The sequence below is a fragment of the Anabas testudineus genome, chromosome 22 (genome assembly GCF_900324465.2).
Source record: "Anabas testudineus chromosome 22, fAnaTes1.2, whole genome shotgun sequence".
Classification (NCBI taxonomy): domain Eukaryota; kingdom Metazoa; phylum Chordata; class Actinopteri; order Anabantiformes; family Anabantidae; genus Anabas; species Anabas testudineus.
In genome coordinates this window covers 2,592,781-2,615,132 of record NC_046630.1, presented here as the reverse complement: position 1 = coordinate 2,615,132, position 22,352 = coordinate 2,592,781, and the positions used below count along the sequence as shown (strand labels likewise).

At 39.7% G+C, this 22,352-nt stretch overlaps 3 protein-coding genes across 3 annotated transcripts; 1 reads left to right on the top strand and 2 right to left on the bottom strand.

Moving 5' to 3' along the window:
- Nucleotides 1–1,995: 1,995 nt before the first annotated feature.
- LOC113147790 (tumor necrosis factor alpha-induced protein 2-like) lies at nucleotides 1,996–7,617 on the top strand. The gene is made up of 12 exons (XM_026339018.1): nucleotides 1,996–2,063; nucleotides 2,586–2,685; nucleotides 2,922–3,564; nucleotides 4,049–4,160; nucleotides 4,456–4,578; nucleotides 4,685–4,779; nucleotides 4,895–4,987; nucleotides 5,085–5,211; nucleotides 5,515–5,631; nucleotides 5,817–5,972; nucleotides 6,250–6,371; nucleotides 7,208–7,617. The coding sequence occupies exons 2-12, from the start codon at nucleotides 2,589–2,591 to the stop codon at nucleotides 7,353–7,355; spliced, it is 1,833 nt and encodes a 610-aa protein (XP_026194803.1). The 5' UTR covers nucleotides 1,996–2,063; nucleotides 2,586–2,588; the 3' UTR covers nucleotides 7,356–7,617.
- A 382-nt stretch (nucleotides 7,618–7,999) lies between these two features.
- si:dkey-196h17.9 (exocyst complex component 3-like protein) lies at nucleotides 8,000–14,730 on the bottom strand. Its single transcript, XM_026338863.2, has 11 exons — nucleotides 14,514–14,730; nucleotides 13,001–13,478; nucleotides 12,721–12,838; nucleotides 11,343–11,447; nucleotides 11,108–11,208; nucleotides 10,878–10,979; nucleotides 10,093–10,207; nucleotides 9,904–10,008; nucleotides 9,653–9,808; nucleotides 9,454–9,572; nucleotides 8,000–8,557 (listed from the first exon to the last, which is right to left on the bottom strand). Exons 1-11 carry the CDS (start codon nucleotides 14,713–14,715, stop codon nucleotides 8,410–8,412), a joined length of 1,749 nt encoding a protein of 582 aa, XP_026194648.1. The 5' UTR covers nucleotides 14,716–14,730; the 3' UTR covers nucleotides 8,000–8,409.
- An 881-nt stretch (nucleotides 14,731–15,611) lies between these two features.
- Nucleotides 15,612–21,338, bottom strand: LOC113147856 (exocyst complex component 3-like). Its single transcript, XM_026339125.2, has 11 exons — nucleotides 21,192–21,338; nucleotides 19,827–20,283; nucleotides 19,402–19,519; nucleotides 18,122–18,226; nucleotides 17,909–18,009; nucleotides 17,712–17,813; nucleotides 17,459–17,585; nucleotides 17,244–17,348; nucleotides 16,857–17,012; nucleotides 16,640–16,761; nucleotides 15,612–16,459 (listed from the first exon to the last, which is right to left on the bottom strand). The coding sequence occupies exons 1-11, from the start codon at nucleotides 21,295–21,297 to the stop codon at nucleotides 16,315–16,317; spliced, it is 1,644 nt and encodes a 547-aa protein (XP_026194910.1). The 5' UTR covers nucleotides 21,298–21,338; the 3' UTR covers nucleotides 15,612–16,314.
- Between the last annotated feature and the right edge of the window lie 1,014 nt (nucleotides 21,339–22,352).

Here is a 22,352-nt window from a genome sequence, read left to right as displayed (position 1 = left end):
CTGTCATCAGCCACCTTAACGAGATGGTTGGAGCTCAACCTGACAGGACAGTCTTAGGTGAGCAGAGCTTTCAGCAACACAGAGTCCTGAGGTGAATCTGTGCTCAGAGAGCTGAGAACCAGGAACCTCAGCTTCTCATTACTTGAATTTCTATCAGCTGTGTTTAAGTAAAATGCTTCAAACCACGTGTGGGACTGGGGAAAACTAAACTCCACTTGATCTCCTCAGTTTTTTGAGAAGTAAAAACTTTGTGGTATGAAGTACTTTCAGGTTTTGCAAGATTCTTAGAAAAGCATCAGTTTTCTGTCAAAGTATCATTGATGACGCTCAGTTTATTATTTGTTTGCACTGTGTGTGATTGGAAGTCGTACGGAGGCCCAGGAAACAAAGGGTTTGACCCAAAAATCTGTAGCTGATTGTCTTCAAATCTAAATTATGATTAATTAACATTTAGCTTCGTGAATATGACCAGCTGACATTTTCAAACTGCTCAGATGTCATTTTGAGTCCAGCAGCCAATGTCAGCTGGGTTTGGCTTCACAGATGAGGGTGAGGTGAACAGATACAAACTGTGTGTTGGTTAGAAGCTGTGTGTGAAATATGAACAGAAGTGTTAATTAGTGTTTTTCTCATCACGGGACTGATATCAGGTGTCATTTGCATCTTGTCCTCAGTTTAGTGTCGATACAGGTGAGTTTTAGCTCCCTGATATCTGAAGTGACGTCCTCCAGTCTTCACAGCTGTTTCTCATGCAGGAAACACACATTGTACAGTTTATTAGTTAACACTGAGTTGGACTGATGTGTGATCGTAGATGTCTGAACACTAAACAATGTTTAACAAGGCTGACAGGGTTTTAACTGGCAAACTTTATAGAAGTAACAAGAATTTACTCCAAAGTTTATTGCATGTAAGTTGTCGTAGCTGATGATTAATATTATTTAGTACTTGCACACAACAGAACACGAGGACTTCCATTTTAAGAGAGACTCATTTTAATAGTGTAAAAAACAAAACTCTGGAATAGATCCAGTCCAACCCAGGACACGGTGGATATCTCCAGTCCAAGTATAACGACCTCTCACACATGGAGTTCCACGATGATAATATGCAGAGAAGGAACAGAGATCGTCCAAAACATTTAAAAATCCCCTGAATCGCAGTGACTGAGGAAGCGACAACTGAGCCACTGTCACGCTGACGTCATCCAGAGGCTCTGTAATGTGAAAATAGTAACTGCAACAATGCACACTGTGTTTCTAAAGAGCAATTGATAGATAACAAGTGTTTTGCTGCCTCTAATTAAACACAGTTCCCTTATCTGATCAATGTTCTGGAGAACAAATGGACCCGCTCATTAAGTCCAATCACTGCAGCTCTTAATGTTCATAGACATAATATGTTGGAGGCAGGAGTGAGGAAATGACATCAAATAATCAGTGTTGTTAATTATAACTGGAAAACAGCTCCTTCCCTTTGGACATCTCACACCTAAACACGAGAGCGTCTTCTTCTCAATGAATTTTAAAATGCGACCACTCTTTGACCACTTTCTCTTTTGGTGCCACATTAATGCAGGACAGGGTGTTTTCCTGTCTCCGTGTCTTTTTTGGCCACAACAGGTTCTTTAAACCTACAAATGCACAAACAATCGATGCAAGAAAACATTAGTGTTGAAATCAGTGTTTGACTAAAAATACTGAAAGTCCACAATCTGCTGCTTGTGGAAGTTTAGTAAATTTGGTAACAGTGATTTTTATTATTATTATTATAATTAACAAAGATTAATCATGAAAATACTCAAAAGTCCTGTATCTATGCAAAATATAGCTGGATGTGAACGTGGACAAAATGCAGCAGTGATGATATAAACAGTGCATGAAATAGACAAAATATTTCCCTCACAGTGTCCAAACAGTTCTGGTGTTTCTAAAGGGAGCGCAGCTTGGAGAACATTTTTCCATCACATCATCCAAAGCAGGAGGAGCCAGTCGATGCTGTGAAAAGCTCTGCAGTCGAGACTCAGCTGTTCACTGTTGAAGAGGAGCAGCTACGAGACCACGGTGAGTCACAGCTGCTGGATTTCAGCAGATTTCACTTTTCATTTTTCGTTCTATTCGACTTAGGATGATGAGGACGACGAATTATTGGAAACCAGGGCCTTCAAAACTCAAAGCTGTGATTGATTACAGGATTAAGGATACGATTCATGTCGTATCTTCACATGATCTAGATACTTTAAATGTTTTCTAATGAGGCCCCCCCTACCTACAACCAGTAAGAGAATAACAGGGATTTTTACATGTTTACAAGCAGGTTTGTAGTGTTCCCATTCATTTTAAAGTTATAATGACTACATGAAGGGTTGAGCAGTTAAAAACAGTAACTCTCCTTTTCCAAGTGATTTTCAAAGTAAAATGTTCATTCAGGGTTTTATTTTGAAAATAACACCAGAAACCAGTTAGTTGGTTAGCATTAAAGCTAAGTTTAATGCTTTATTATTATTTGCTCATTGTCATGTGTAATACAATAACATTTTAAATAATAAGAATTATTGGTTTAATCTTTATTTGATTTAATAATAGATAATGGATCAGACCCAGGCAGACGTGATGGAGATGGACGGCTTCATGGATCACACCGCAGGACTGTTTCACAGGTTACTGAGAATCAAGAAAGAAGCAGGTAAACTCAGCTAGACCTCTGTCAGCTGGGCAGTTTTTGTTCCACATTAAGTCTGTGGGTAACAGAGATTTTAACCAGGAAATATTCGGAAAAGTACAAAACCTGTTACATAAAGCATCAGCTTCACTCCACCGTCATTCAGATGTTACTGTTTGCTTGTCTACATCACAGTTAAATATCAACTGCACAGCATTTACTGTATTAAAAACAGACCTGCTCATTCTTCTCTTCTTCAGAGGTCCTTACATTCGAGCAAAACCTGGAAGAACTCCACTTATATGAAGCCAGCCAGCTGCTGAAACTGAAAGAGGAGCAACTGTTTGGGGAGATGACAGAGTCAGAGGAACTGGAAGGTCGCAAGGAAGACATAGAAAAGCTGGCAGCAGATCGTAGTAAGCTGGAAGTTGTTGTACACGACACATTAGTGCAGAATCTGTCTCTCAGTCGTGGAGAGGTCAATGCTGAGACTCTAAAGTCTGCTATGAAGGTCATCTGTCAGGAGGAGAAGCTTGACCAGCTGTGGAAACAGACACGTCGGACGCCACCAGTCTGGAGACCCTGCAGCTGGAAGGAGCTCCACGACTCGACGCTTCGCAGCTTAGTGGAGGGGCGCATGGACATGGCCTCCTCTGATGACCAGGTGGATCAGTCATCTCTCCAAGAGGACATCCACAGCATGGGCAGGCAGCTGAAGGAGGACCTGCTGTGGGTGGTGGATGGGTTGAAGAGATGCTACCCATCAGAAATGGACATCTGCAATTTCTTTGCAAGGACGTACCATCAAACCTTCAGTGCCAGAGTCAGGAAGTGGTCAGACCTCAGTCTAGGAGACAAGGACTGCACCTTCCTGCTGCGATGGGTCAACGAGTTTTATCCAGAGTAAGTTTGTGTAAGTTTTGAGATACCGAGCGAGTAGATGCATGAGCTCACACACTTTTACACAAATAACATTTGTATTGTTGTGAAACTAGAGAAGTGAAAGAGGAAGCAGCGCTGTGACCCCTGGATGCATTTGATGATTCACAGACAGAGCAGCTCGCCCTGAAATAGCCTATTCATTCAGAATGTCTAGAAACTTACTGCATGAAAGCTAAACTGAAATCCTTCAGCTCTGCACCTAAAGTAGAGAAGAGAACAGAACCGAGTTACTGAACTGAGGTAGAAGAACATGAAGCTGTTAAAATAAAAAGGTGAAATAACTCCCGGAGCACAGTGAGCAGCTACAGGCTGAACCACACATACATGAATGTGATGTAACGGCCTTCGTCTTTGTTTGTTGTCTAAATGTTTGCTCAGTAAAAAAAGTTTTCTAGAGTTAATATGTGCTGTGGTTTAACCAGAGATGTGTTTTCTGCTCCATCAGAATCCTTCAAAAGCCTCAGCTGGCCAGAGAGATCGATACTGAAGCGCTGGGAAAACTGCTGCCTAAAGAGCGGTTGGAGCCTTTGGAAGAACAGTATCTGACAAAAAGACAAGTTAGTTTATCTGTGTTTCATTACATTTAGTTTCTGTATGTGCTGTTTGGGTGGTTTTACTACTAATGAGGGTTTGTTTTTTCTAATTTCACAAAATTGACATTAACAATATGCTCAATTTATCAACAAATGTGGGTCAGATGGTATCAAATATAACCCCGGTCTATGACCTAATCTACAAATGTTATAATAGATTATAACTGAGGGCAGATTTAGAATTTAATTATAATAAAAAAAAAGGTTTGTGTAGATAAAACACAAAGTGTGTGACAGACTTTGCTTTGTTTGTGTTCAGAGTGAACTGATGACTTACATCAGTCAGGTCCTGAAGGAAGAGGAGCTGAAGTGGAGTAATGGAGAGGAGCCGAAAAGAGAGTACGGCTGCTACGTCAGTCCTCTGGCCTACGACATCATCCAGGTAGGATATCTAACAACATGATGTTAAACCAAATGACAAACACGTTTCATGTTATATGTGTTATGTTGTTTACTGTCATTAAGTTGTGTCCTCGGCGTATTTCTAGCTCATCAACGGTATGGTGACTTCAGCTGAAAAGGTGGTGGGAGACCTGCACAAAGCTCAGAGCGTAACGTGCCAACTGACCGGCTTCATGCAGAGGTAACAGGACGGATGTTTGTCATTTCAGAAGCATGTTTGTGTTAAACTTTGAGATTTTAAAGCAGCTGTGGACGTGAAAATGAGCAGTTTTTTATTTTTAAATAAAAAACTGCAGGTTCAGGAGCTTCCAAGACGACATCATTAAGCAAAACAAACAGAACAGCAAGGCGTTCATCAAGGCGAACCTCAGCTGTGTCAGACAGTTCAGGTACCCGTCTGACTTTTAATCACTGATACCTGAGTCCTAAAAACAGTATCAGAGTGTTTCACTGTGAGCTACTGTTGCTTCTGTCGTTGACGTGCAGGGACGTCCTGGTGGATTTCAGCCATCTGTTCCCACAGGAAGTGCAGGAAAACTGTTTGTGCATTGTGACAGACATGAAACAATCTGCACACATGTATTTGTTGAGTCCTGTGCACAAAACCCTCAAGGTGAGTTTTTATATAACAGAATGTATCTAACAAACATCATCTGATGTCATTTATTTCCCTGTGTCAGAGCACACACATCAATGAGTGACATGTTGCTGCATTACCATAAACACACACTGTGGTTTATTTAGACTCAATCCCACACACACTGTCCTACATCCAAGTCTCTAATGTAAACTAATGGACTAGAAAGATGAGCTAAAACATTTTTGTTATTGGTGCTGGGTTGTTTCCAGAAATACGCTCAATGTTTCTGTGAAAGTGTTGAATGTCAGATACATCCTGTTTTTACCCCTCATGCAGCCACAGTACCGCAAGCTGGGAACTGACTGGCTGAACAAATCCGCCTTTGACAATCTGCTGGTCAGCATTGAAACTGAGATTCAGGATCTCGAAGCTGTGACTGAATCCTGTCGCCAGGTACTGAAGTCTGCAGATGGCACGATCTTTTTAAATGAAGAAGCTGTTTTTCTGTCCTTATCTACAAATGTTGACTCAGTTTCAGTAGCAGACTTGAACAAATCTTAAAACTGACTTGAGTTCTGTTAACAGAAGTTACGACAATGTGTTCTGAACCAATGATTTGATGATTGGATTAATTTCAGGAGCTGATTTGCCAGTTTCATCAGGAAGTGGCTGTAGAATATGTGAAGAGGCTCCTGAAAGGAGGAGTCAAGTTAAGGGACAAGGATCAGCAGCACCAGGCTTACACCATCATGAAAGACAATGCAGAGAGTTTGCACAACTTATTTATGGAAATGGTGAGATTCTGGATAAAGATTTAGCCCCATGCATGAAATATTAACTTAATGTATGAGAAAATGACATTTAAAACATTATTTATTAATTATTGTGGTTATTCATCCAACTTTAACTTTAAATTGAACTTAACAAACACTTGACTATGAAGTATCAGTAAGGTTAACTAGACTACAGTGATCGTGGGAAAATGTAGTGTAAAACGTCTCTAAAACACAAACAATGTGTAGATTACTGCTTCAGGAAACGCTGACTGACGTAAACGCTCTGACTCCACAGGGATCAAAGGAGGTCTGGTTGAAGGAAATCCTGATGAAGATGGCAGAAGTGCTGAAACTCCAAGACCTGCCGGCCATACAGATGCAGGTGGTGTCGCTGGGAAGTGCTTTCCCTGACCTCAGGTAGGATCAGGAAACGATTAGAGGAGAAACACACCCACTTTTCACAGAGAGTTGAGGCTCAACAGGAAGTGAACGGAGCCAAAACAAATCAGTTTGAGATGATTCCAGGCAGCAGGGATGTGTAATAGTGGTATTTAATATTTAACCTAGCTGCTGGTCTGTGTCAGAGTAAGACCTGTGATGGGAGTGAGTCACTGAGACATATTAAACCATCTTATTAAACAGATCCAGTGGAGTAATGCTGGATATTCTAATGTTGAACTAGAAAAGCTGAATTTAATCATCTGAGGCCACGAGAGTGTGTCATAAAGGTTTCCTACTGCCTGTGTCCAAATAATAAAATAATAATAAAAACAGAAGGAGCCTTTGTTTCACCCGAGTCTGCAATGAGATTAGAAATGGAACATGCGCAGGGGGTAACTCGTTAAAAGCAGCTATATTGCAGGAAGATGGATCACACAAGGTAAAAATCCAGTGTCAGGTCACAGCCACAGCCCTGCTGTTCATCAGTTTGGCCTCTTCTCAGTCCTAATTCATTTGATAAGTTCTGAATGACGTGGGTCTGCTGACGCTGCTGGAGAATAAACGAGCTTGTGTTTGCAATTTCACGGTTCTGGCAAAGTTTCTACCACTAATGCGAACAGGCTTCAGATTGTTGGACATGTTGTCACGGTTAGAAAAGAACCAGCAGGTTTAAACAGAATATTAAAACTCAGCTCAGTGTTCCTGCAAGAACCAATAAAAAATAACAGAAAATGGAAAAAACAAGACAAAAAACTATAGTTTGTTTAGACTGAATTCATATTTAGTAAACCTTTTCTTTCTATGACCCACAGAGAAAAACATGTTTCCGCCCTCCTCAAGCTCAAGACCAACCTCTCAAGTTCGGACAGGAGAAGAGTGAAAGAGACTCTGAAAGACACTTTAAGGGAAATCACCGTCGCTGATGCTTTTCCATTTTTCTCCAAAGTTCAGGTCAGATGAGTCGTACTGCTGTATGGGCACAGTTCTCATTAGTGTTGATACGTTTGCTGACAGATGAAGTCTCAGATCAGGGAAATAAGGACCAGGTCAGTGTTAGGAGGTGTAAACTGTATTTTTATATCAAATGATTGTTGTTTATGTTTCAAGTACTGTATTTCTCAGCTCCATTACGTCTCCCTTCATCTGTATCTAAATCATATTAGTAAGTGTAAGTTAAATTCATAAATAAAACCAAAGTAAAAGCCAGTTTGTGTTTTCAATTTAAAATGCTTTTATTGTGAAACAGCCAATAGTCTCCAGGTAACTCAGTGGTCCTGATGGTTGAACATCAATAGCTGCTGCTAATGTTCGTTCCTGAAGGAGCAGGAAGGAGACGAGTCTGCAGAGGGTGTTGTTGTAAATTCTTATGAGTCAGTAGGAGGAAGCATGTGTTAAGGAAGACCGGGCCACAGCTGCTCCCCGTGCAGAGTGGCAGGAAGTGAAGCTCATTAAAACTGCTGGCTCGGACTGGAACTGTGTCAGACTAGACCGAAAATATGTGTCTAGTAGTTTATTTACTGTCAGGGGTCCCATGATGTTATGGTTTATGTGGTGTTAGTCTCCATCTAGCGGTGTTTGCTTGTAGTAAAGTGAAAACACACATGTAACTGTATCACACTGAAGTTTATTCATCACTTTACTGACAGAATAAGAAGAGTCTGTTTAAAGTGTCCCAATCCCTAAAGAAGACCCATCATGTAACACTAAAATGTGATCTCTATTTTTACTGGACTCACAGGAAAGAAGTGTTTAATCCAGTAAAACTTTACAGAACTACAAACTAGAAATGACAGTAGAAAATGAATTAAAAAGTACTTGTTGTTGTTTCAAGTCTGAATAGAGAAAATGTGAGCAGTAGGTTTTTTACATAAATACATTAAAATGTGTTAAGATAAAAACACCACTTTTAATAAATGGGCAACAAACATGTAACAGTAAAAAAAAACCTTTAGTCCCTTTACTAAACAGTATGTTTATGAGTTTGAACAGTAGAACCCCGTCCTGTTGGTTCCAATCAGCCTTTCCAGCAGATAAAACAGTTCTGGGATCCAGATCTGGTTCTGGAATGATTGTCGTGATGAACGGCGTGCAGCACCTCACTAACTTCTCCATTAGAAAGACCTTTCCATTTTAGCAGAGCAGGCAGCAGCTCCGGGTCCTCTCTGCAGTTCAGGGGGAAGGAACAGAGTTAGTGAGCTGTAGCCCCCCCAAAGCCACAAGACGCTGGTTTTAATTTTCATAACTAAAGATTCAAATTGTTCCAGGGTTGCAAAACAGAATCTGTCATATTAGAAACGTACAAAGATGAGAAAGGTGTGAATCTGTTCAAGTCATGCTATAAACAATAAAATCAATTAAAATCATGAAAAGGGTTTAAATTCTAAAAGCTGGATCTGTAGTAGATATTTGTTTGTGTTGGAAGATGAAGAATAAATCACATAAATATATAATAATATAGTTATAAGGTCTTAAACCTCACAGTGTAAAGTGCTTTGGGATTATTGTGCTATAAAAATAAACTAAATTTAATAGAATAAATCACAAAACACATTTAAATTTCTCATGTTGTCACATTTCTTTGACTTAATTAATAATAATAATAATAATAATAATAATAATAATAATAATAATAATAATAATAATAATAATAATAATAATAATAATAATAATACATTTTATTTATAAGTGCCTTTCTAAACAGTCAGTGTCACTGTACAAACACCTTACTAAGTACCTACTCATAATGTTTATCATTCATTGTTCATTATAGTACAATACAACACTCAGCTACTGTTATCATGTTCATTTCTACAGTTTCAGTTTCTAAAAATAACTTCTCCCGCTGTTTGCATCAATTAGTGTTAGAGAGTAGAGAATATAAACTTCAGGAATGGGCTCAATTCTTCTAGAAAGAGTGATTGAAAGTACGTAGAATCCGTTTTTGTACTGACAACCAGAGAAAAACAGAGGCTGGACTTGTACAGTATGTCAGACACTGACTGTAGCTTCTAGTGAACACGGGGGTCAGTGTTGTGCTGTAACCATCAGAATAATTTACCTCACTATGAGAAAATCCTGTAACTCTGCAGCTGTGAGCTTCAGCGCCTCTTTGCAATTACAATCCACCAACTCTGTGATTTTCAGCAGTACTTTGTTCCTCTGCTCGATACCTGGAGCCTGATGCAGCACATGCAAGTCAGAATTCATGCAGATAAATGTCCTGTTGATTTTACCAACAGTCCAAATGCTGATCTCACCAGCTCAGAGAAGGTTTTGTGGAGTTGCTCGGCATCTTCACGGATTCTTTGCCCAACGTTAGGATTCCAGCACTTCTCCAGTTTGCTCTTGTTGGTTTGGATCAGATATTTGACGTACATGGAAACTATGAGCTTGTAGACCTTATCCATCACTTGCTGAAAGACACAAAGACAGTTTAATAAAAAGTACATAATTAGGAATTATGCTGCAAGTTACATTCAGCCGGTTTGACCGTGGGGGAACTTCTTACTTTTTGTTCATCCAAACCATAAAGCAGCTTTGGAAAATGTTCCTCTACTGCAGCAGACAAGGGGAGCAACCTGTTTTCTGAATTGAAGTAGTTTTTAAGTCGTGTCTGCAGGACAGAAATTACTGTGATTATCTAGTATGATGACTAACATATGCATATAATCTAGAAAAAAAACTTTTAATTAGCCACCTCTGCAATTTTCGTCACAATGTCCACGAGAAGTTTCAAAGTAAAATCTTCCAAATCGTCGAGCGTTTCCACAGTTTCCTTAGAAGCTGAAGCTCCTTTGGTTTGAACATGTTGTCTGTGAGTAAATGTCATAAACATCACTTATTATTGTCAGTTATCACATTTCTTTTCTTACTGTAAGTCATTCCTTTAACCAGAGGAGAAATGTTACTGTACTAAAATACAAAAATACACAGTTTACTTAAGCAGACCTTTGACCACCAAAATCTATTCAGATACACAGGTACATGGTCAGTAATCAGTAATGATGATATAATTTATACAGTGGCAAGAAAAAGTATGTGAACCTTTTGGTTTTCTGCATTAATTTGTCATAAAATCTTCATCTAAGTCAAGAGTATTAACAAATAGAATGATCCTAAAATATTTACACAAAAGATTCTTTATGTCTTCATGTCTACTCCCAACCACCAAACTAATTTGCTTAACTTATGCTAACACCTGACTCTAATTAGTTCATTATTCCAAGGGTTCACATACTTTTTCCACTAACACTATGAGTTTTTTATGGTTATTCTTAATAAAGACAACACTTTCCTGCTTTAAGTACTTTTATTTTCAAGCACATTATTCAGATTTTACCCAACATGCAGGATTTGTTCTTGTACGAGTATTTTTGCTGTGTTGAAAAACTAAAAAAATAAAAGCAACTTAAAAATAAAAAGATTTAATCTGCTTTAAAACGTTAAAACGTCTAAAAGTTTGATTCAATCAAAATAACTCACCTGAGTTCCTTACAGGTTTTTAAAGTCTTCAAGAAGTGAATTGTTTCTGGTTTGTCTGTTGTCGCTTTATCTCTGAGACGTTCAGTCTGCTCAGCAGCGTAGCTGCAATGTCACAGGGGGAGTTTGATTTATTGTCATTAAATTAAATGTTTAAAGCTAAAATCAAAGTTTAGTCTGGTTGAAAACACGTGTTGGTAAAGATTTTATTCCTGAAGTCACAGCAGACTCACCACTTCACAAATGTCAGCAGCTCTTTCAAACAAACCTTTTGAACATAATCAGAGAGTTTCAAGCTGATTTTTTTTGCTTCTTTGGGCATCGCATTGACGCACTAAAGGGAGACAAAAGAGCAAAAAATAATAATCTAATCCGTTCATTAAATGAAGAGATCAAATGTAATTGTAAAAGACGATGACACAAACACACAATCAGACTGTTTCCCATCAAATACAGTTTTTAAAGTACCTGTATTGTGTCCAGATAAAGTCTGACGTAATCTTCCTCATTTTTACAATGTTCTTGGGTTCTTTCATTCTGCAGGATGTTCTCCAGGGAATCTCTGACCTCTTTCTGTGGAAGGAGACAAAGAAACACGCTACACAATGTGTTTTTTCTTTGACGCTTTGTATCTTCAAACCTTTACTGTGACCCAGTGACTCTACTGACAATAAAAAGCTTTTATCTAAATCAGATGTAAAGGTGGTGCCTCCTTTATGATTAAGATCACTTTGGAGCCTGAAGTTTTTTGTACTTTGACCTCATTTATCAGTGACAGCAATATAAACTACTTCTCTGTATAATTAATTATTGTTTGTAGATGTGTTCAACTGTTAAATAAAAGTTATTAGAATAAAAATTTCCACTTATTTTAAATGATCTCTCAAAGCTTCTTCCAAATATTTTTTCTAATTTCAATAAGCGCTGACAGAGCTTCACGTACCAACAAAAAACTCTGGGCACAAGTTGGCAACACAGTGTAAGACGTGGTTATTCTGCCAAGACACTGACAACTGCATGCTGGGTAATTCAGCAAAATCCAGGACCAGAGGCGTTACGTCTTTGCGTTGTCTTAATTCTTGTGAAGATGATATCTTAGTAAGGTTTGGAGGGAAGTCCTGTCAATGTTGAACTGTTAAAATTTTGTTGCCAAAGGTCAAAGGTCAAGGTGTGTAGCTGTTGGAGAGTTGCGTTGGGTTTTTATTGTTGTTCTTGTGCACACACACACACACACTCACCTACCTGCCTACCTACCTACCTGCCTTCCTACACCCCTGCTGCCCCCAGTCTTCCCAGCCACGTGTACCCACCCCCATTTCCAGCAGTCGTGTCCAGCTGCTTCTCATCAGATAATCAAACATCTACTTCTCCCTGTGATTCACTCTCGCTTGGTCAGACTGTTGGTTGAACTTTTTATGTCTTCATGCTACTTTCTCGTAGCACTTGCTCTGTACTCTTTAGTAAGAAGTAGAGTATAGAAAGCGATTTTCCGTTTGGAAGCTGTTTTCCACTGTCAGTGTCTTTGTTCTGCCATAATTTGTATTAAATCCCTTTTTGCCCCGACCTCCTCTGTTATGTTGCACACTTGCGCTCGTCTCGTTGCCTTGTTATGCACCTAAACTTCAGGTGTTAGATGCATGGCAGGTTGCTTCAGGCCAGATATGTACCTGAGTCACAAATCAGAGATCTACACCACCGGTGGGACACCATTCCACAGCCCTGTGTCATATTTCTATGTGGTCTTTGTGTTTTGTTCCTAATTGTTGGGTCCTGATGGCAGTGCTAATGTTTCCTCATGACTCATGAAGCGTGATACAGCCCTAATGTGTGAGAGTTAGTTTTTTACCAGCACATTTTCAAGCAGCCGGTCCTTCGCCTTTGCTCCCCATTCTGTCCACAGCAGTGGGTCGACTCTTTTAATGGGATCCATTTTTTGAAGGTCAGGATGACCAAGCAGCTCCTGACTGGGAAAATGCCACAAACACCATCAAATCAGAGCTGAAGAGCAGCACATTTCACTTCTGTATCATAAACGACCGTCATATTATTATCATAAAATGAAAGAATGAACTTCTGTTTGGAGTTTAAATTAACTAAAGGTTCATATGGAAAGATAAATACTATACCTCAGATAGGTTTTTAGGCCCCAATTCATCAGCACAAAGGAATTCTGGGACGAGCTCATGTTGTTGGTCAGACTGTTCAGGTGCTCAAATATGTGACGATGGTAGCAATCGATCACATGTCCCATCAAATGCTCGTCTAACAGAGGACTCAGCTTCGTGAGCTCATTGAGAACAGTGTTCTGCATGTTCTCCAGGTGCTCCTGGAGGTTCTGCTCCAGATCTGCTGGTGGCTCTGGTAAATTCTGAGATACATGTTTTTTAATGAGGCTGTGTTTCAGGGAGTTTGATTTAGGCGCCGAATTAGAACTAAATACGTCCAATGAGGCGTTGGAGATGGCAGGGCACTGAACTTGAAGCAGGTCAGCTAGTTCCTGAAGTGTCAGCTCCTCTTCAGGCTGCGGACTCTCCGCTTCCGTGGAGATGCCGAAGGTGTTCTGACACTCAAGGTTGTCATCCACGTTATCTTGCTGGTCAGGTGCTAGAAAAAAAAAGGTTTAACACTTTATGTAAAAGTTTAAATACCAGTGAATAGTGCATGTACCACGTTGAACCGAATAATATTTAGTTTTGCGTCATGACATCTGTCTGTTGGTCGGTACCACACTTCAATCCAGATATGTCACAGAAATGTTTAAAACTATTTATACGTCAAGGTATCATATAGCTGCTGTGTTATAGATTGACGCACCTACAAATACAGTATTTCCTCCACAAATGGTTTGTCTGCACACAAGCCTGGATGCCACAGTTAGGGTTCTGAGATTCAATAGCTTTTGTGTGTGCACATTATACCTACACAACCCTCAGGTCAGGACTCAGGTTCACAGAAATAGTGAGAACAGTCGAGGGATTAGACAAAGGCTCAGAGGAGACAGGCGTTGGTAACAAAGTTAATGTGGGAGAGCGTGAGGTGGGGTGACTGCAGGGTAAATAGGAGTGTTGAGAATGAGAATGTGGATCGAGGAGGAGTAGAGCTGACAGAAAACAGGAAGACATAAATGAAAGCATGTATTACAAAAATGTTATCATGTACCTAAGAATAACAGGTCACAACCTGCTTCAATCTTGCTGTTTCAAACAACCTGATAAGAATCTAAGATTTAAATTTGCTTTCGGGAAGTCCCACCACTCCTAATTTTAACGGCAGAAACCACACACAGTTCGCTCTACTCCAACTTCAATCAGATCATGAAATAATACTGAATAGTCACATATTAACTTAGCCCCAGTATCCCACCGTGTGACTTTGCTTCGTTAGACTTGTTTTTACATAAACAAACCAAGTACAAGTACAAGAGTACAGGTGCTTTTGCAATTCCAATTTGTTTCGATGAAGTAAAGCACTTGTCTGTGCATTTCACACGTACAAGACAGAAATACTCCCTGCTACATTTAAGCTGCTTGATCAGAGACAACAGAGATGATGCAGCTAATGCAAACAAAAAGCAGCTCTCAGGTGCACACAAAGGCGCAGGTGAAACACGCCCGTACAGCCGTAACAACAGGTTCTTACCTTCTTGTGGGTTCTTCTTCTCTAATAAAGTTTTTTTGTTGTCGTTCTTCCTGAACATTACTTTCCATTTCCGGATCATTATGAACTCCAGCAAAGACAATGCCACCTGGGAATCCTGCTCGTGACTGTGTTTGTGAGTCGCTCTGTGATTATGGGATTGCCCCACACCACCCTCACCATCAGCGCCACAGTTTGCTTTCATTTTGCATGAGGGCTGATCCCTGCTAAGAAAGAAATTGTTGCGTCATTCAGTCAGTTACAGCACTGAGCTGCTAGTTTAGTCTCGTATGTGATCAAGTAATAACAATGTGATGAAGTAGTAAAATACTGATATTACAAACCTTTGCAATGAAGTGTTCTGGTCAGTCTGGTTGACACGCAGCTAATGATAAAACACTCACTACAACCATAGGAGACTTGATTTGAATATTCAAAACTTGACTTGTAGACACCTTTACTTTACTAGTGAAGCCTTCACACTGTTCAGCATCCTCTGTTCCCACTGGATAAAAATGGAAGATTGCACTGAATAAGAGGACGTTTTTGCACAAATACATTGTGTTGTTCTAAAGTTATATTCTGTACAGGCTCCTTGTTTGTTCTTGAATATCTCTGTTCACTTTTTATTGATTCTTATGGTTCATCCTTGTTAAATTCTTTGACTGCTGCTAACAAGTAAAATTCCCCCTCGTTATCTTATTTTAACTTATCTTATCTTTAAACAACATAAGAATGAAATCAGTCCAGTGGAGGACAGAGCGTTCGTGGGTGGTTTCTTTTGAGATTTCAGTTTTAATATGTAAGCTCTGTTTTTTGTAAGCTTCATTTTGAAACAGAGATCTATAGAAGACTTCATCAATACTGTATTTGATTATAGTTTCTTTCATCATGCTCCAGAAAAACATCTTTACGTTCTATCACATTTCAAAAAGTGTCAAAAGACAACTATTTAAAAGTAAATATAAAAACAAAAAAAATTTAACTTCTTTTGACTCCTGAATCTTGAAACAAGTTCTAAAATAATAAGCTGGTATAAACAGTGGTGTTAGACTCCATCTGGTGGTTTCTATTTGTGGTACAATGATTTTACAGCCAAAACATTTTCTGTTTAAACTTTATTCATGACATAATAAGAAAACATTTTAACAAGTACGTTAAATTCACCAAAGCATAAAATATAACAACTCTGTTAGAGTTTTGTAAAACTCTTCTTATAAATACATAACATATAAAACTTGTTAAATTATATTAAAATAAGAACTGGACCTAAAAAGTTTGTTAAACTTCAGTTCACAAATTAAAGTAACTGAAGTAAAAAACAACAATTCAAATTTTCCTTATTCTCATATTCTCTCTTTTTGCACAAAATCAGATTTTACTGTTAACGGTGTGCAAACATCCTGAAAATGAAAAAAAACAAACACAATACAATAACAATTTCAATAACATGAAAAACAATGAGATTTGCAGCAGTAACAAAAGGACCCGTCACCTGAACATGTGCACGTTATCAACTTAACAAATAGTGCAAAAAGGGAAAATAGGGGAATTTGTGCAAATGATGAAAAGGTTCCCTTTACCTTTCCTGGAATGACAACAACACTGGAGCATAGTTCTGATCTTATATGTTGGGAACTTAAAGAAACAGTCTGTGTCATTGTCTGTTTCTCTTTGTCTGTGTTAAGACCTGAGACCAGTGACAGACTGACTTCTAACACTTCAGCTGATTAGAAATCAGTGAACGATTCTGCTCCGTCCCCTTTGCCTCTTGCTATTGATCCTCTGTAGAGATGATCAGCCTTCACCAGCAGGTGAAACATGAGTACCAGCGTCCAGATCTAGGTGTGGGTTGATAGTCGTCAGGAATGGCGTCCAGCGTCTCCCGAACCTGCTGTTTAGTGAGACCCTTCCATAGCAGCAGTCTGTGCAGGAGTTCCAGGTCCTCACTACATAAAGGAGTTAGGTTAGAGATGTGGTGAAACTAAACCAACATATTATCAGTTTCCACCTTATGTACATGTTTTTATGATTGTTCTCAATAAAGACTTGAAAGACCAGACGTTTTATGACAAATTCATTAAGTTTAAAAGCAGCTTGTGAAGGAGAATTTGGACAGAACCTTTTACCTTTTTGTTAATTTTTCCTTCTGCATTCCTGCAACTGTCATTTTCAGTGCATCGCTGTCGTTGCAGTCCAACACCTCTGTGACTTTCAGCAGCATAAGATTCCAATGCTGCACACCGGGAGCCTGATATTACAGGAAACAGAACCAGTCGAGAGTTTATCTTCTAACGTCATCACAGAACAACGTTTTCAGTCAGTTACACTAAACGTTGATCTCACCAGGTCTGAGAAGGTCTCGTGAAGCCACTCAGCATCCTGAGCGACTGTTTGTCCAACGTTCGGACTCCAGCACTTCTGCAGTTTGCTCAGTTTGATTTTAATCAGAAGTTTGATGTAAGTGTGAACGATGATCTTATAGGCTTCATTCATCACCCTCTGAGAGACAAACAGAAACACATGTTCAAAAAATACACAACAAAAATGTAACACACTCTTATATTTCATTGAACCACATTTAGCTTTGATTACAGCACATCCACCATGTCCTCTCCTCAATAAGCTTCTGCTTAAACTTTGCCGTCTTATTCTTCAAGACTCTAATTCCAGGAGGAGTTAACAACAGATTTGAGAGTCAGGACTTTTCCACATTTACATTTTGTAACACACCTCTCGTACGTCCTCGTGGTTCATCAGTTTTGCAAAGTTACTCTTCACTGCTTCGATCAAGAAGAACTTCTTGCTCTCTGAACGGAAGTAGTTCTTAAGGTGGCTCTGTTAGCAAAAAACCAAATAGAGACAAAAAGAGAGAAAATAATCTCAGCACTAACCCTATGAAATACAAATACATGTATTGTATATGTGTGATTAAACTGAGCCGCTACCTCAGCGATGTTAGTTATAATGTCCAGCAGGAGTTTCAAAGTAAAAGCCTCCATGTCGTCAAGAATTTTCACAGTTTCCACACAAAGGGAAGTTCTGACTCCTGCACCTTTGGTCTGGACGTACTTCCTGCAAATAAACAGCATAAACACAACATCAGCGCATTTCTATGCTGCAGTGTCTGTGTTGTGATTTGTGATCATGAATCTTGTTCCCAACTAAAATCTGCAGATGCAAAAGTCTTTAAATACTCACTTGAGTTCGAGACATGTTATGAACGTCTTGAAGAAGTGCATCAGTTCTGGTTCATCCACTTTCGCCTTTTTAACAAGAAGTTCAGTCTGCTCGTCCTTGTACCTACAAGAGATCACACAGATGAAACGTCCCATGAAGAGTTTGATGTGTATTCCTTTAACTGGAATCATTTATATTTAGGGCCTGTGTTGACTCACCTCCTCACAAATATCAGCAGCTGCTGGAAACACACCTCCTGCACATTACGGGACAGTTCAGAACTGATTTTTAGTGCTTCAGTGGGCATGGCGTCAACGCACTGAAAGAGGCACAAAAAAGAAACTATAGTATTGTAAATGCACAAAACCACAAGTGCTCAGGTCCAGAATCCCTTCCCAGCTCCCAACAAACACTTGTAAAAGTTTTATTACCGCAATAGTGTCCACATACAGTCTGACGACAGCTTCATCACCATCACAGCCTTCCTGGTCTTCCTCGCGCCGCAGGATTTTCTCCAGGTACCCTTGAACCTCTTTCTGTAGACAACAGGAGGCAAAGAAACACTCAGTAAACCAAAGGAGCAGTTAGTATTGGTGCTATTGTCCCTCAGCACAGCTACACAGCGCTTTGTTTATTCAAAAATAAGTTTCCATCTAATGCATGATGTTCTTCACAATGATGAGCAACTGGTGAATTCCAGCTCAGGTCCAGGCTCAAAGAGGCTTCTAATAAGACCTCAACGCGGTTCACAGTGAATTGTTGCTGCATGTTATGGTTGTTACAGAAAGTTGCATTTGTTTTTCACAAAACAGAACATCTGGCGTTTCACAAGTGACTCAACAGGAAATTAAATAGATTTTTTATTTGATGAAGCTAATTCCCATTTTACAAACTTGCATCAATAGGTTTTAAAATCTGTACCAGACCAACAACAACCTCTGTCCTTAGTCCCTCTGACACTTTGGTTTAGGTCTAAATGCCTGCGAACGTAACACTGCTGTGCTTTTAAATACAGAACTGTTAATATGACATCTTCACATGTTCTCAGTTATATTTATGTTTATGTCCCTCTAACATCATCTTCAGACCTGGACTCCTGTCCCTGCAGACTCATTAGTCCTGATCGTTCACCTGGTTGCTCCCACTAGTATTTAAACCAGCCTTCACGACCACAGTGTCTGTTGTGACCTTGCTGCTGTAGCTGCACAACTGTTTAGTTTCCGACCTTTGTCTTTGTTTTAATCTCAGCCTGATAAGAAAAACTGTGAAAGAGTTTAGTTTCTGTTATTCCGTCACCGAGAGTGTTACTGTACACTTTTCCACATCTGAGAGCTCGAGTTCCTGTTTAACAAAGATTCATTCATTCAACTGTAAATGAAGCAGTTTCTGTGTCTGTGATATCTCAGATCAATATTTACTTTTCATGGTGTTTAAATGCTGAGATTTGTGGCTTTGTTTCACGTTTTGTTATCTTTTCTTTGATTGGAGATAAAATTACCCTGATGTTGTCACACTCTCTTGTTACTATTCAGGAAATGGTTGATTAGTTAGTACTAAGACATTATACACGTTTAGCTGTGAATGAGCAGGTTTTCATTTCAGCTTCAGTAGAAAACTGAGATTTCCATCATGTTTTGTCTCAATTTCCCACAAATGAAAATTTCCTCTGTTAGATCACATGTGATTTTACACAGATTCAGTCAAATGTTACCTGCACGTTTTCAAGCAGCTTCTCTTTCGCCTGTGCTCCCCACTCCGTGAAAGGCAGGAGATCGACTTCCTTCACGGGATGCAGTTCTTTAAGGTCAGGGTGTCCAAGCAGCTCCTGACTGGGAAAATATCACAAACACCAACATCTTTACATCAGTACAGTGTGTGTGTGATGTTCTGCTTCCTCTGAGATTCCTGAGACGTCATAGTTAAAGAGTTGATTAAAGATGTGAGAGATGAAGGTGGATTGAATAAATGTGAGTGTGTGCACGTGTTCACTAATCCTGGCTACAAGTCGTCTGCATCAGTACATTTATCCATCTGAGCAAACCTTTGCTACTTTGTCCCATCGAGAGAAAATAGAGGATAAAACACAATAACATCCACCTAAAGTTTGTCTGTTCTGCTTTTCTGACAGATAAATACCTCAGATATGTTTTCAGGCCCCACTTTATCAAGACAAAGGAATTCTGGGAGGAGCTGGTGTCCTGGAGCAGACGCTGCAGGTGGTCCCATGTCTGGTGATGGTAGCTGTCGATCAGACATCCCATCAACCCACGAGGCTCCAAATAGGGACTCAGCCTCGTGAGCTCACTGAGCACAGTGTTCTGCACGTTCATCAGGTGCTGCTGGAGGTTCTGGTCCAGATCTGCTGGCGGCTTTGGGAAGTGCTGGGACACTGATTTTTGTATGAGGCCAACAACAACTGACTTTGGATCAGGTCCCATTAATGTATAAATTCCATCCTCGGTAAAGACGACATGAAGGAGTTCAGCCAGCTCCTGAAGCCACACTTCCTCCTTCAGCTTCAGATCTTGCTCTTGGATGCCGAAGCTGTTCTGATCCAAGGGGCTGTCTAACCCGTTGTCATCCTGGTCGTATGCTAAGAAAAATGTTGAGTGTATTTTAAACTTTTAGTTCAGATATATCACTTAAAATATACAAATAATTACACATGGAACGGTGCAGGTTGGTTAAACTAGTGGAGTCAGTAACACGAGACATAACCCAACGTGTCTGAGATGGTTTAGTACAAAATATTACAGAGTTTAGATGTTATTAAAGTGTTTGCTATTGAATGTTGTTACGATAATAATGCTGCTCAGATGAGAGGTTGCAGTTTCTCACTGTGACACATTCACACACACAGATTCACATGTTTGAAAAAAACCTACTCAACCTGCTTCTTCTTCCTCAAACACACAACAACAACAGTGTGTTGTGTGTTTGCATCACTGCCTACCATCATTTCAAATTATTTTTTCAGGTATTCTCGGGGATCTCCTGCATGTGCACGTCTCACACCCACCCTGCTCCAGTTTGATCTGGTCTGAGCTGAACTGCAGAGTTAAATTTAGCAGAGACCTCATGTGTCTGCTCCTCTCCCTCCACACATCCCTCCGTCAGCTGCTGGAGGACGTTTTTCTTTCTCTTCCACTGATGATTCAATCATTACACAGTTGTCTTATTTCAAATGTCTCTCTGTGTCGTCACCTCAGCCTCTCCTGTGGAATCTCCTCTGCAGCCAACACATCACTCATCATCTCTCTCTAAACTAGAATATCAGCGTTTTCCAAATAATGCTGACACAACGTCGATTTGATCTCTTTAATCCAATATTGTTTAAGGTTTTAAAAAAACCGACCAGAAATAAACTGCTCCTCTTTAAAATAGTCGTCACTGCACTCATGCTTGTGTACAATCCACTTAATAACATAAGAATACAACTACATTTAACTATCTAACAAACTACCAGTGTCTGTAAATGATTCATTATGAATGAACTCTTACCTGCGTCCATGTCCTTGATGTCCTCTATTAAAGGTTTCCGGCTTTCGATCCTCCAGACTTTGCTTTTTGGCAGAAGTTTTTCTTTGATATCTTTCATCTTCCCCATCTCGTGTTTTGACTGTTCAGTGTTTCAGCAGCGACTTCAAATCCTCGGTGTCTTGTTGTTTATCAGTGAGTCAGCAGCTCAGCGGCTCTTTTAAAGGCAGCTGAAGGGAGTTCCCATAAGATCACCGTCCTCTTTTTCCACTTTCAGTTTCCACTGGAGCTCTGTTGGTGAAAGTTGTTGCATCAAGCTGAGAGGACATAACTATTACTACTGTAACTGCTCCTACTACAGCACTAATATTGACAGAAATAATAAGGTTACTATGATATAATGTGAATATTGTTTCATAACTGAACGTTAATTCTTTACTTTACTGCTCAAGGAAATATTGAAATATTTCTCAGCACATTTTCAGATTAGTTTTTCAGATGATCAGCCAGTAACTGAGCTTCGTGTTGTGATTTAATCAGTTCATCTGCACACGGTCACGACCATGAAGTCAGTACTCTGTTAGTACACAGTACACAGTTTCAACAGTACAACGTAAAAGCAAACATCCCTGTTACACACTCATGAGGTGACAGTGTATCTACAGGTCGTGCACTTTTTAAAACTGTGTTATACACATCTTCATCAGAGGGAAACGCTCAGTTTGTTTTTATTTTTTGTTGGTTTTGTGATTGTTTGTGGATCTTTTGCATCTCCTTGTGGTTATTTTGTGTCTGCATCAACAGAACAAACGGAGGTCTGAGTCACACATGCTCTTTTCCATCCCAGAGGTTTTTCCAGTAACCCATCCACAGTTACGACTTAGAGTAAAGGGATTTATGCAAAACTACCGCTACGATCTTTTAAGGTCAGACCTGACCAGAAGTCAAGGCTCTAAACGAATGCATGTTGGAAACTTAAAGAAGACAAATAGACACAAACAAACCAAAACAAGAAACTCAACAATGCAGAAATTAATAATGTAGCACAAACAGCCGTAGCCTCAAAGCTCAACACACGCTGCACAAAGCAGGAACCTGCAGCAGTGTGAGTGGGTGCATTTGTTCCTGTGGGCCTGCGGGTAGACTTAGATAGTATTACCAAGCAGGAATGCCAGCGTGCTGAGT

Bases quoted from the DNA above. Each gene is read 5' to 3' on its own strand.
- LOC113147790 (XM_026339018.1), top strand. From the start codon at position 2,589: ATGGATCAGACCCAGGCAGACGTGATGGAGATGGACGGCTTCATGGAT. The intron at 3,565-4,048 runs GTAAGTTTGTGT...CTGCTCCATCAG, and splicing joins GTCAACGAGTTTTATCCAGA to AATCCTTCAAAAGCCTCAGC. The intron at 4,780-4,894 runs GTAACAGGACGG...AAAAAACTGCAG, and splicing joins CTGACCGGCTTCATGCAGAG to GTTCAGGAGCTTCCAAGACG.
- si:dkey-196h17.9 (XM_026338863.2), bottom strand. From the start codon at position 14,715: ATGAAAGCAAACTGTGGCGCTGATGGTGAGGGTGGTGTGGGGCAATCC. The intron at 12,839-13,000 runs GTATAGTATTTA...GCATTTTCCCAG, and splicing joins GGCCTAAAAACCTATCTGAG to TCAGGAGCTGCTTGGTCATC. The intron at 9,573-9,652 runs GTGAGATCAGCA...GTGCTGCATCAG, and splicing joins ACAAAACCTTCTCTGAGCTG to GCTCCAGGTATCGAGCAGAG.
- LOC113147856 (XM_026339125.2), bottom strand. From the start codon at position 21,297: ATGGGGAAGATGAAAGATATCAAAGAAAAACTTCTGCCAAAAAGCAAA. The intron at 17,349-17,458 runs GTAGCGGCTCAG...TTTTGCTAACAG, and splicing joins TTATAACTAACATCGCTGAG to AGCCACCTTAAGAACTACTT. The intron at 17,013-17,243 runs GTGTGTTACAAA...TTTGTCTCTCAG, and splicing joins ACCACGAGGACGTACGAGAG to AGGGTGATGAATGAAGCCTA.